General features: G+C 36.2%; 1 protein-coding gene across 1 annotated transcript; it reads right to left on the minus strand.

Annotated features, from left to right (window-relative positions):
* Positions 1 to 13565: 13565 nt before the first annotated feature.
* On the minus strand, positions 13566 to 13979 carry LOC117321108. The gene has a single exon (XM_033875580.1). It carries the CDS (start codon positions 13977 to 13979, stop codon positions 13566 to 13568), a length of 414 nt encoding a protein of 137 aa, XP_033731471.1.
* Between the last annotated feature and the right edge of the window lie 916 nt (positions 13980 to 14895).

The raw sequence follows: 14895 nt of genomic DNA on the forward strand, positions 1-14895 counted from the left end.
CCAGGGATCGACACTAACAGTCGGAATTTGGTTGTGCTGCCAGAATGTCAAGACCAGCATCCCTTTTAGGCTGCCAACATTTTCAGTCAAATATATGATGTGCAGCTGAAGTTTTCCTCATTGATTTTAATTTTATTTTTCGAAACTTTATTTTAAAGAAACCCTTTGGTGTAGATCTATTTTATGGTCAGAATGAACTAGATAGAAACTGCATCAAGAATTCACTATATATATCTATATAAATGTCTTACACACAATCTGACACAGCCCATACCAAAAAAAGGTATAAAAAGTTATAACTTTTTAGTACCTTTTTAGTACCTTTTCTGTACCTTTTTCAAAAGGTACAAAAAAGTTATAACTTTTTTGTACCTTTTTGAAAACTTAGAATTTATGAATGTAACTTTTGATAACTTTTTTGGACTTAGACAATTTTAGATGTAACTTTTTTGTACCTTTCCAGACTTAGAAAATTTCAGGTATATTTTTTTTTGGTACCTTTTCTGGACTTAGAAAATTTCATGTATAACTTTGTGTAACTTTTCTGGACTTTGAAAATTTGAGGTATAACTTTTTTGTACCTTTTCTGGACTTTGAAAATTTGAGTTATACTTTTTTTTGTACATTTTCTGGACTTAGAAAATATTTACAACATCTGAAAAGATTGATTAATTTTAGCAAAACTTTGCTGGACTTAGAAAATTGCATGTATAACTTTTTTGTACCTTTTCTGGACTTTGAAAATTTCGGGTATAACTTTTTTGTACCTTTTCTGGACTTAGAAAATATTTACAACATCTTAAAAGACTGATTATTTTTAGCAAAACTTGTCTGTATCTTTTCTGGACAACCATAAGATTACTAAATAAATCTGATGTTTGCTTATGACACAATAATTACTGTAAATGTAATCACAAATAATTATACAAGACAGTGACAGTGAAATTCTATTACAGGTAATTCAATCAATATAAGCTCAATCCCCATTTAAATGGAAATCTTAATTTAATAATGTACATACAATTGATTAAAATACAATTATCAGTGAACTGTAGGGAATTTGTGATGGGTCAGAGAGGCGAATCGCCTTCAGAAGACCTCAACGACAGGTAAGCTAGGTAACAGGTGATTGGAATCCGAAATGTGTGTTGAATTGTCCATGCATAGATAAATTTTTCATTCCAGAGAGGCATCAAAAATATTTTGATAAATAACATACATATAGATTTAAAATTAAACAAGAGATCCTAGAGGGATCTTGGCGCCCACCATTGAATGATCTTCATAGGTTCCATGTTAGATTGATCTTTTCTCTTTTTTTCCCTTCCTCTTACTAATCTGTATAAATTGAGAAACATCCCTCCAGTGCTTTTTAAACAAGGGGAACTTATATATGAAATTTGAGATTTGGCTATAATGGTTGTCTGTCGACAATGTTTTCAGATTGGTCCAAAAATGCAATACGACGGACCAAGGAGAACCTACATATGAAAATTGAGAAAGATTCCTTCAGTTCTTTCTGAGAAATCTCGATACCAAACTTCAATTGTCAAAATCCAAGATGGCTGCCTGTCGGCCATCTTGTTTTCCAATCGGTTCCAAAATGCGATATGCATAACTAGGCACCAAGGGGAACCTACATATGAAATTTGAGAACCATCCCGTTAGTACTTTCTCAGAAATAGCGATAACAAACTTCAATTGTCAAAATCCAAGATGGCTGCCTGTCGGCCATGTTATTTGGTGATCGGTCCCAAAATGCAATATGCATAACAAGGCACCAAGGGGAACCTACATATGAAATTTGAGAAAGATCCCTTCAGTACTTTCTCAGAAATAGCGATACCAAACTTCAATTGTCAAAATCCAAGATGGCTGCCTGTCGGCCATGTTGTTTTCTGATCGGTTCCAAAATGCGATATGCATAACTAAGCACCAAGGGGAACATACATATGAAATTTGAGAAAGATCTCTTCAGTACTTCCTCAGAAAAAGCGATAACAAACTTCAATTGTTAAAATCCAAGATGGCTGCCTGTCGGCCATGTTATTTGGTGATCGGTCCCAAAATGCAATATGCATAACAAGGCACCAAGGGGAACCTACATATGAAATTTGAGAAAGATCCCTTCAGTACTTTCTCAGAAATAGCGATACCAAACTTCAATTATCAAAATCCAAGATGGCTGCCTGTCGGCCATGTTGTTTTCCTAACGGTCCCAAAATGCAATATGCATAACTAGGCACCAAGGGAAACCTACATATGAAATTTGAGAAAGATCCCTTCAGTACTTTCTCAGAAATAGCGATACCAAACTTCAGTTGTCAAAATCCAAGATGGCTGCCTGTCGGCCATGTTGTTTTCCGATCGGTCCCAAAATGTAATATGCATAACTAGGCACCAAGGGGAACCTACATATGAAATTTGAGAAAGATCCCTTTAGTACTTTCTCAGAAATAGCGATACCAAACTTCAATTGTCAAAATCCAAAATGGCTGCCTGTCGGCCATGTTGTTTTCCGATCAGTCCCAAAATGTAATATGCATAACGAGGCACCAAGGGAAACCTACATATGAAATTTGAGAAAGATCCCTTCAGTACTTTCTAAGAAATATTGATAACAAACTTCAATTGTCAAATTCCAAGATGGCTGCCTGTCGGCCATGTTGTTTTCCGATCGGTCCCAAAATGCAATATGTATAACTAGGCACCAAGGGGAACCTTAATATGAAATTTGAAAAAGATCCCTTTAGTACTTTCTCAGAAATAGCGATACCAAACTTCAATTGACAAAATCCAAGATGGCTGCCTGTCGGCCATGTTGTAATCCGATCGGTCCCAAAATGCAATATGCATAACTAGGCACCAAGGAGAACCTACATATGAAATTTGAGAAAGATCCCTGAGTACTTTCTCAGAAATAGCGATAACAAGAATTGTTTACGGACGGCCGGACGGACGGACGGACCACGGACGCAGGGCGATTTGAATAGCCCACCATCTGATGATGGTGGGCTAAAAAGGTATTCACTTTTAATTTATTGCATTTTTAGTCAATATTCACACCCTTGAAATGCGTTTTTTTTGGGGGGGGGGGGGGAGCATTTTTTTAAAAGTTTATCTTTTTATCTCAGAGGACCAATCATTGCTCAGAGGACGTGAATAATTACAACTTAGCATTGATAAGTCACGACATCAACAAACTCAGTTGTTATAAAAGATAAGCAGTTCGTTAATCCCAACACAGACGTTCATAAACGTACGTACATAGAACATGATGATATAATTTACTTCACGTGGGACGATGGGTCGCTCACCCACAAAAATATTTTCCGGAAAACCCAAGCTTCATTCATCCCAATGGGATTAATATAGCATAGTCTTTGTCAGTGCATCGCATATTTTCTGGATATTTGCGCTTTTGACATTAAATCTTGTAGTAGCATGCACAATTATGCCGCATTGGACACAAACTCCAGCGGTAAACAAACACGTGTGTAACACTTGTGTCATTTTGATCGTCCAAACTCTCAGACGCTTTGATTTAACTCCGTATAAGTAAAGCGTTTTTATGATCTCGATATGACGTAAATTGCAATAAACATTTTAATCTGAAAACAGCGCACACGATGTTTTGTCAGTGAACACATTAAACAAAACAATCAATTGGTCATATATCTATAAGCCAGATCGTCAGATTATTCACAAAGGACATCTGCAGGAGAATTGATCTCGTAGCATTACAGTAGCCTAGTGCTGTTACTGAAACGTGCACGTCATGTGTGTAGGCTACCTCACGAAAAGTGGGACCACGCACCAAAAGTTAACCGACCCCGTCAGACACAAGCTGATCACCGAAGACCTCATCCTCGGGGCATCAATTAGAATATAATTAGCGGCAGTCTACTGTACCGAACTCATTGAATTTTGTAAATACCTGTGTACCTGAGGAGTGTCCAGTTCACCTGCTGACATAGCGGTGTCCTGGGGCGTTAATTAATTAGTTACATCGTTGTCATGCCTGACTGCCTATGATTTGTTGCATTGGCCAGTTTACCTGGGTATCTCAACTGTGCACAATATTATCGGTATCAAGAATATAACCGAACATATGACACGTTAGTTTCTCTGTACAGACACCTATGCATGTGTGCCATCATGTGCACTGTGAAAGAGTACGATGTTGCAGTAATCATAATAATAATTAAATAAAAATATATAACAACAACTAAAATATATATATATAATAATATCGATAGGATTTCTCATGATATCGTAGGCGGCCTAATAACTTTATTCGACATTTTTCTTCTTCGTTCACTTGGCCCTACTGTACACATGTATACCCACCGCCAGGCGGCGCTCCCTTCAGTTTAGCGGGAGATTTGTATTACAAGTGGCGGCCATTTTGTTTGTTTACGGAAACGTGATGAAAGCTTAGACCTAGAACAAAATCACGTTATATATACAGTATATATTGGCGACATTTAATTTCCCCACTCACGGAATACAATCGACAAACTGGGAACAGAATATCAAATTTCGTCTAGCTTTTGGCGACTTATGATACCCCTTTCACCGGCAAACACTGAATTATCGGACAACATGAAATCAGGGTAAGTTATGTTCTAATTTGTCTTCGAATCGCAGATTTTGTCGCTCTCGCGATCGTCATACATTAAACAACATTGAGTGAATATGTTCATATGAAATACTTTATGTTTCAGGACTAAATTCACCAGCATTCATGATCCTCGGACCACCCGCCCCCTACGCACAGCCGATTTATAAATGTTGCATCTTTCAATCGTAAGTTTAATTTGCTTGCCAAGTGATTATTTTTTAATCCTTCACCTTCACATTCAGGGTCAATATTATGATATATTTAAAATGGATTCACACATATATGTGGCCATACACGTTTTTCGTTTATGGCGTTTGGTATGAACGTCCCAAAGTATATAATATACTTCGTTTTTCAATGGATTTTCTTGAAATTCGATACACTATATATTGGGGTGTAGGCAATAATTCGTCAGCTATTTTACCTGATAATTTTTTTCATGTTTTCCCGTACATTTGTTACTATTTTTTACGGAAATAGACGAATATATGCACCATAATTTATGGTAAGTATGAACATTTTGTTCTTTATTCCTAATTATACGCACAACACTAATATTTTTTTAAATGTAATTAACACGCAATTAATATCTACGGAATCGGCTACTGTAAATTAAATATATATAGAAATGAGAGGGATTGTTACTTGTTGTGTGCGTGAAATTTCAAGGAAATCCAATAAAATAAAGTCCTAATTGTCAAAGTATTTAAAATAGATCTACAAAGTAAAATCTATATACAATTTTAGCACATTTTATTTATTATACATAGACCATTGGAAAATTTGAGAAGAATCTTTCTTCTTTTATTTTATGTGAATTCATTTAAAATGTTTTATTGCTGAATTAACACACATTGATTACTTTCACCATCAGTTTCCCTTTTAAGTTGATCATGCAAGATGGCTGACAGGCTGTCATTTTGAATTTTATAATTTTGAAGTTTCTCAGAAAGTTATTTATGGATCTTATTCAAAAGAAACATTTTAGGCTTCTGTTTTCAAATTAATAAGATCTAGAAGAAGAGAAAAGTGATTCCTTATTTGGGAATCACTTTTCTCTTCCTTCTTAGGCTAAAGAACAGTCTTGTATATATGATATATATAAAATTGATATTTATATGATAATCATACAATTACATGATATCTCTGGGGGTATCTTCTTTTTGATTTGACATGATAAGTTGTGTTTGTTAGCCTATAGTAATTGGTCATTCCTGGGTAGGAGGTGAAAGCTGCCCGGTAGAATCCAAATATGGTAATAGTTTTGGGCAAGTATAGCTTTTAGAATACTGGAGCTCGCCGGGTACAGTTAGTAGGTTCCTGGACCAGCAAGCCAACAACATCTTGTTCGTGTCCACTACTCCGAAGCACTACACATCACGGGTCATTTTAGTGAGTGCGGGTTTTTGGCTAAGAGCTGTATGTTGTGAAAACTTGTATATTGGAAGACCATATTAAAGAAATCGAATTGGAACCTGTGGTTGAATTGTTTAATTAAAAAGAAGCTTGTAACGGTGACTGTGTTAAACCAGCTGAAAAGTAGATTTGATATATTTTAAACATACATATTATGATTTGTATGAAGGCAGTATTTTATTTTCATTGTATTTGAATTTAGGGTCGTTTTCGAGGCTTTCTAATGTAGGGTGCGCTGTCGTATCTCTCTCAAGTTTTAATTGGTATTTAGCAATAATGGAGTCGGCAGATTGGAAGAGGAGGGTCTCGGCCTGGAGACAGGATAATGAAGTTCTCTGTATGGCATGGTAAGTTATTAGACATTAATAGTAAACTAATGGCCGAGTTGTATGCTGCGACACCAAGGTGACAGGAGTTTACAATGATAAAGCTAGGTAGCGACTTGTGTGTCAAATTTATATGGTGAAATCATCGTAATATCCAGCAGATTTGCTATGAACATTAAAGTCTTTGTGTACCTGTAAACACATGTGATCGTCCATGCGTAAAACTTTGTGAATACATTTAAAACGTGTTCGTTATTGTCAGAATTATACATGTACGGGCCTTATACATCGACCCCCGAACGTAACAGTAAACGCAATCATTATTTGCTGTCCAATTCTACGACCCCGTCTCCTTCCACAACCATAATTATTAAACGTACCAGATCTTCAGATCCATCTCACAGAAAATTTGCGTAACGATGTTTCTGCGCATGGTCAAAATTTTGTTTATTAATCATTAGTTTCGTAATCTGAAATATTTGTTATCATAATGTTGAATGGCGGTACGGTGAATCATACGGCAGCGTATTAGGGCCAATATAAAAAATATTAAATCGTACGTACGATTTACTAATCCGTACGTATGATTTACTAATCCGTACGTATGATTTACTAATCCGTACGTACAGTTTACTAATTCGTACGTACGGATTCACTACTGCCCAGCAAAGTCATTACAAAACTATTACAAACCCATTAAAAACACTGTTTCCATTAAAATTGGCCATTTCTCGTTTCCTTTTTTGGGAAAAACCTGGAGTTAAGTAATGTAATGGGCATTATTTTTCTAAATTTCAATTACTTTCCTGTTAATGTTTTCTTTGTAATGGTCATTAACAAAATAATGGCCATTACTTCATGTTTTGTATTCTGTTTGTAATGGCCATTAGAGTGGAGTCGTCATAATGTTATGGCCATTACTAACTGCGGATTTTATGTACTCCCATTACATTTTCCATTTATTGACCATAATAAATTATGATCACAATGCAATGGCCATTACAAATATTACAAATATATATAATCACATCATATTGTAATATATATATGACAATGTTTAAAATAGTACAATGAATTGTTGGCATAAAATTAATGTATTATTTCAGTATCTTATTTTTTTTTACAATATTTGTTTTCTTCCAGGCCTGTCTACACACTTCGAAGCACAATCTCAAGCTTAAGTTGTACACCAATTAGTATAATTATGTAGCTAGTTCTGTCCGTTATTTAAACATATATGGTACATACTGTATTAATATTTGATACCATGCATATATATGTCAGCTGACCAATGCAAGACAAAAAAACAACAATGACTATAAAGACATTTTATACAAAAATGAATCAAAGACAAAGTACACACTGTGATTTACTTTCAAGATTAAGTTAATTTTCATTTGATGATACATTTTTTGGTTGAATTGTGCATGCGAGCATCGTTTCTATTATGACTATGCATACTGTATATAAGTGTAATGATATTGCACGTACATGTATACAGGTCAATTTCAGAGTAAAGATCAGTGGACCAAATTTTAAAAGAACTTCATTTTATTTTTGTGCTATATACATAAAAGAAAACAATAATCATTGAATCTATTTCATTATAATTGTCATATAAAATATGCACACCCTGCTCCAGTTACTCACTGTCAGTTAATGCCAAACAGTTTGTTTTTGGCCCAATCAAGATAAATCTGACAGCATGTGAAAAGGTAACTTTCCACTGTCTAAGAACCATAAAAAACCATCCTCTTCTGCAGTCACAAGCGGTTTGGATAACTTTTTGACATCGATGAAAAGCAAAGACTTATCATGATCACCATCACATTTTATTTCTTGGCATTCCAATTCATCGTTAAACTGAGGATTTGTCTTAGCTACAATATTGGAGAGTAGCCTTCCAGTTGAAATCATAAAATTGCACCAATCAAAAATTGCAAATGTCTCCATTACTGTTGCTTCTGGGTGACGTTTATTAAAAACTCTTTTACATATCCATGAATTAAATCTTTCAAATTGTACATCCATGTTCCATATACAGGTCCATAGTGTCTAATACCATTTACTATATGGTGAAGAACATGGGTTGTTATGTTTTGCCGCGATAATGGAAAATCTCGCTTTAGAAGGGCAAGTGCTCTATTTAGTTCACATTCCATTTCATCCAAATCATTAATGGAAACAAATTCAGAACAAATCTGCGAAATACTATCCAATAATACAAGCAATGTACTTCTACAATCTTCCGAAAGACACCCGCGTAAGCAGTATTTAAGAATCCCGTGTGTTGCAATCTGTTTCAAAGCACCTCTGTGTTTTGAAATAAACGGAGAAGGCTTTAAACCGAAATCATGTGGAACACGAATGTTCTTGGCTCTTTCATCTGCACGTTCAAATTCATCATTTGTAAGAACATATGGTAAGTCAATCTGAGAACATGTCTTTCGTTTCTTAGGATTATTAGTATCAGTTTGTCTTTGGTTGTCTGATGTTATGTTCACTGATAATCTACCTAAATTAATTTCTGCTTTTTCACATCACTCTTCCTTACTAACAAATTCAAAATATTTTGCACTAAATCCTTAATTGTGTGGCATGCATCAGGAATTGATTCTTTTACTCGATCATGACCTGGGAGCTTTTCTAATACATATGATCTCATACAACCTGTTGCTGTTGCTACTAAATTCTTGTTCACTATTTTGTTTGCTGTATCATAAGCATTTCGAAAATTCTTCTCTTCATCCTTTTTCCTTTTTTGGGTGTCACAAAAAAGTCAGTTTTCTTATGGAGAAAATGCTTATCGTCTAATCGTAATGGATCACCGGAGGCCATGCATGACCTATTTGACAAATAAATCATCTTGTCGAGATGTTTGCAATGTTGTCCTCTGATGAAACACCAATGACACCCAGATAAGCTGCCACTTCCGTGTTGAGAAAATACTTTGGATAGTCCCGGGTAGTCAAGAACAAACAGAAGTACTTTGATTTTTACATTTACAGGAGCATTTTTGTAGCTGTCAATTGTCCGACATTCTGTGAGATAAAGCAATTCATCGACCATAATCTCAAGATAGGGATCTAATTTCAGTGCTTCTGACCGACCTGTTCCAGGAACTATACCAACTAAGAAAATGTTTCCAAACAAAGGGCCTGTTTCCAAAATGGCCCCTTCTCTGATTCAAATGTCCTGTTGGTGGTGCATTGCCCATGCCGTTGTGGTCACAAATCTATAAAGTATAAAGATTTAGGTCACTTGGTTTGTTTTTTATCGCTCCTCAAAGTTGTACCTTTCAGAAGCTGTCTAAGTGTTGATAAAATGTGCATGTTATGTAAAATATTAATGAAAATCTAATCAAATGATAGTCACCGTAAAGAATACATTCATGGCATGATTGTGACAAAAAATCATGTTTCCATCGCGCCATTTGGCTGTTTTATGGAAGAAACAATCTCAAAAATGCCATTTTCGATGATAACATTTTAGACACAAAAACTGTGTTTTTTAAGAGAATACACCCTTTTATGGGTGTTGGATGCAAACCAATTTTTATCCTATTAAACAGTAAGTAATATGATATTGATGAGAGGAAAAATCATCAACATGTAAGTGGTGGAACATTTTCAAATCTTGGGTTGAATTAGCCTATGGTTGAATTGCCGATTTTCGACTTTCTTTAGATAATTAACAAAAACACGAGAGTATTTGCTCGGAATGTTGAGAATATGTACACAGATATGAAAAAAAGTGAGAGAAACACTTTTTCATAAAAAAAAATCCAAGATGGCTACTTCACAAGTCCCCGTGGTTGAAGACATTGGCTGACAAATAGACAGAACTACAAACAAAATGTGTTCCTTATGATTTTGGTTGGTTTTCGCATTTACGGGAGTGTTCATAGCTACGGGCGATTGTATAATACCTATATTATAAGTTTGGTTAGTCACATGGTAACGGGGATCTTTCATATCTAAGTCGTTACCAATAAGGTGAATGGAGCAGACACGGGATGAGGTGGGACACCACAGTTTGTGTAAATAGATCAGGTGATGTCTTGCACGTTTTGGTAAGACTGATGATTTTGTTCCATTTATTGCAAAGGTAACAAGACAGAGACAGCATTTTTTGTTTGAAGATGATCCATTCAAAAGATCATTAAGGGTCAGCAACGGCAGGATATGGGACGGGGAGTCGTCTTCTTCCTCTATTTCCTGGTTCTGCTCGGGTTCAGGTTCAGGCTGATTTTTGTTCCGAAGATACTTCATGTAGCACTTCTGGCAAATAAGTGCTTGTTCCTTTGCTGACATCAATCCTTGTTGCACCAGCGTATCTAGGAGCCATTTATATTGTGGACTATTTACATTGCGTGCACTTCTGTTCTTATTGCCACTACGTTTCTTGAAGTATAGTTGACAGCCTTCTGCAACACATTTACCCTCCATCTTGAAACAATAATGATTGGTTTATGAAACGTCGATAAAGTAACAAAATAGCAAGCCACCGATGATTGCTGTAAACAGGTAATACTTAGTAGTTTGGTACAATTATGCGAAAATGTGTGATAAATAACGAACAACTAATTACACAAAATAACAAGACAATATAATAAATCACATTCAATACCTCCAAGAAGCGCAGAATTGATTGATTACTTAGAACAAAATAAAGTATTTCATATGGATAATCTATCTATTTGATGTGGCGTGGTCGGCAGGCAGGGTCCCAACCATGACAGAGCCACAACGCTTTGGAGATGGGACAATAAAACAAGGAAAGTGAGACAAGAATAGCTAGCGTCGAGTCAATGATTCCGTAAACATATAGACAAAGACAAGAAGATACGGATAAATGTACAAGGCCACACGATCAGAAAATTCAAAAGAGGACAACTTGAGGTAGAACAGTATTCATGCATCAGGGTATCCTCAGTGTAAATCTTTATATCGATACTGGCTATTTAGTCGTTAGATATCATAAAACTGTCATGAAAATATCCGCTCTGATATTCAATATAAAATTTTGTATATAATAAGCTATATAATAGGGTTTCAGACAAGGTTGTTACTCATTTCCCCTTTTCTTTCAATTTACAACTACATTCAGGCGGCGATATGAGAACGTTCCACCACATGGAATTAGCTGATTTTTGGTACACATATGAAACAAGTAAAGCTCTATACGATTTTGTGATGGAAATTTGCATCCAAAACTATATAACGGGAGAAAATTGCAATTTTATGGCATTTTTCTTCATAATTGTGTCTCTGCAAATGCATTTTCATCCGAATTTTTGTTTTATGTTTTATGAATAAACACGATGTTTTGGAAATATTCATCAAAAGAAATTGATACTATATTGCGAATTACAATTTCGAGATAACCTTCTTTTATTTACGACCTTATGTCTTTGATGCTCAAAATGACAACTTTATAAAAATACATTTTCCCTGACATTATGAAATCTGGGTGTCGGAAAGGTGTAAAATTATTCTTCGGAAAAGAAAAAAACTGTAGTTGATCTAGATAAGAAATTATACGGGGGCAGGCTCCTATGGAGAATTAACATTACTGGAAACAGGCCCTTTAAGAGGAGGGATAGGCTTGACTTGTTGTTTATATTAAGTACATTTTTAGCTATTTTCCACCAGTTGCTACTGAATGTAATCGTGGCCCTCCGGGGCTGCATCATCAAGATTCGCGGCGGACAAATTGCTTTGATGTTTCGCGGAGAAAAGATCACCGCGGATTTCGATGAACACATTACCACCGGGGATTGCGATGACGCCGTTTTCATGATCCCTGATAGGGATTTAGGGTGATAAATCGCGGTGATTGACCCCTTGAATAGAAAATTAGACGCGGGCACATGGTGATTTTGTGTGCATTCCTAAGACCGGCACTGTAGGAGTTGTCGTTTTGTCTGCTAAAGATTTTTGTAAATTACCAATAATTTTTTTCTTTGATTCTCGTATAAGAGTAATGGTGTCATTCCTGACATTCCTATAGTTTTCCCAATGGGCTGGCAGATTACTTATTTTTGCTTTCTTATGAACCCTATTCCTTTGTCTTATTTTTATGTGATTCTGATAATAATTCCCAATCTATTAAACTCAAATTCCTATTCATTTTTTCAAAGTCAGCTTCATGATAGATCAATATTTGTTTCTGATAAGATTTTAGTTTAAACACATTATATGAGACATTAAATTTATAACACAATGGTTACTACAAATAGGAGTTACAACTACATTTTAACCAAATTATCAATATCTTTATGTTCAAGGTCAACTCGTCTTTTTGTAACAATAGGGTTTTTGTGATACATTAAAACCCCCCGCCAGCGCCTTATCTTCGGTCCAGTCGATCATGAGAGTACGAGTCAATAGAAATATCAGAATCAGATACAGCAGAAGTAAGGTGAGTTTCAGTAATACATATGATGTCATTATTATTCAACTTCAATAATGTCTGTTTTATTCCTAAGTGATCTTATATTTAAGTGTGAAATATCAAGAGTGCATAGAGGTCCTGGATTTAATTCAATATCATTAGACTTAAACAAAAGGATATTACTTAATAAGAGAAAAAACACATTTTTGAGACTAAAAATATCTTGGGAAATAATGTTACTAGGAATACAGAAATATAAAAAGGATTTTAGAATTCTGCTTCCTTTAGTCAATCACGCCTCAGGTATGTAATATAATTTAAAATACCTATCCATTATCAAATAAGAAAGACTTATATGGATAATATATGAGACACGAAACGAATGCGATAAGATCATGATAGTCTGATTGTTTACATGAGAATAAGTGGCAAGGGCAGTCAGGTATTACGAATTTCCATTTTTAAAAGATGTAGAACAGAGATAACACAACATAAAAAAACACACAAACTAACAATTAACAAAAACATAATTACGATTGGACAACCGGTTCAGCTGTCACAGCGTGGTGACATGGATAAATCTCCGAAAAGCTGAGGTACACGCATACACAAACATGCTTATAAATAATATCATAGTCATGATCAGTTGCATGTATAAGTAGGGTATGTGAAAAAGTACAAGACGCAAACACTTGGTTGATCTACATTCAGTGGGGTTTTCCGCTGGTTCGTTTACTTTTGTGAAATTGGACCGATAATTTTGGTACAGTTTAATGTCGGGAAGAAGGCTGATAGAATAGGATTTATGTTTTTACTAACCGTTTAGCCCTCACGGTATTATAATCAACATAAACAAATAATTCCCGAATAGACCGGTCATAACGGTCCTTGTTACGGGTGGCACTTTTAAATGCCTCCGCTTGCGCAGCTTTATAGGCATATTCCATCCTATCCCTGAGCTTGCGGACGTACGAGGTCGGTTCAGCTGCACCTACCTCCCTTGGTTCTGTACCAAATAAAGCGTCTACCGACAGGCGTGGGTGCCACCCAAACATTAAGTACACGGGTGCGTACCCGGTGGAGTCGTTCCTGGTGGCATTATAGGCTTGTACCAGTGGTGCCACGTATAACTTCCAGTCTGCTTTCTGGTCCTCTTCGAGAGTACCAAGCATGCCCGGTAGAGTACGATTAAATCGCTCTACCTGACCATTTCCCATTGAATGATGTTGAGTGGTACGTGTCTTCTTAACTCTGGCGAGTCTAAAAAGTTCTTTGATAACCTTGCTCTCGAAGTTACGCCCCTGATCACTATGTAGACGCTGTAAAAGGCTATGAAGTTTTCATATAAAGCCTTAGCCGTCACATGTGCTGTCTGGTTTCGACAGGGCACAGCCTGAGCATATCTGGTGAAGTGATCAGTAATGACGAGGATGTTCCCGTATCCACCCTTTCATCTCTCCAAACCGACAAAATATATACAGACTATTTCTAACGGTCTGGTACTATGAATGGGAACTAGCTCGGGGCTTGACTGGAGTTTTTCGTCTCTGACAACGACCACGGGTTTCAACTCGTTCATTTACATCCCTCTCCAGCTTTGGCCAGTAAAACCGTTGCCTTGCTAACCAAAGTGTCTTCTCCTTACCCTGGTGACCGACGTCATCATGAACTCCCTTAAGAGCCATGGTATGGTACTTCTTTGGCAGCACAAGCTGGTTTACCTCTTGACCTTCGGGAGAAACGGTTCGGTATAATACACCGTCAAGTAAATGAAATTTCTTCCAATCCCTCAAAATTGTCTGCACGTACGGGGATTCATCTTTGAGTGTATTCCCCCTGGGAAGAAAACCGTTTTTAAGAAGGTCAACCACTCTCGCCATTTCTGAATCATCTGATTGTTGTTTTTGCCAATCTACTGAACCAAAGTTGTCAACCATCTGTGAGCACAATCAGCAACAACACCTTCTGGAAAGGGGTAATCAGCTGATTGACAAACAGCTTTGACAACATCAGTATTTGCAAATAAACGAGAAAGGCCATCTGCATCGGCATTGTTCTTCCCAGCCCGGTATTTCAGAGTGAAGTTATAATTGGCCAGAGCAGCTACCCACCTATGTCCGGTGACATCCAGCT

This window comes from Pecten maximus, unplaced genomic scaffold, assembly GCF_902652985.1.
Source record: "Pecten maximus unplaced genomic scaffold, xPecMax1.1, whole genome shotgun sequence".
NCBI lineage: Eukaryota > Metazoa > Mollusca > Bivalvia > Pectinida > Pectinidae > Pecten > Pecten maximus.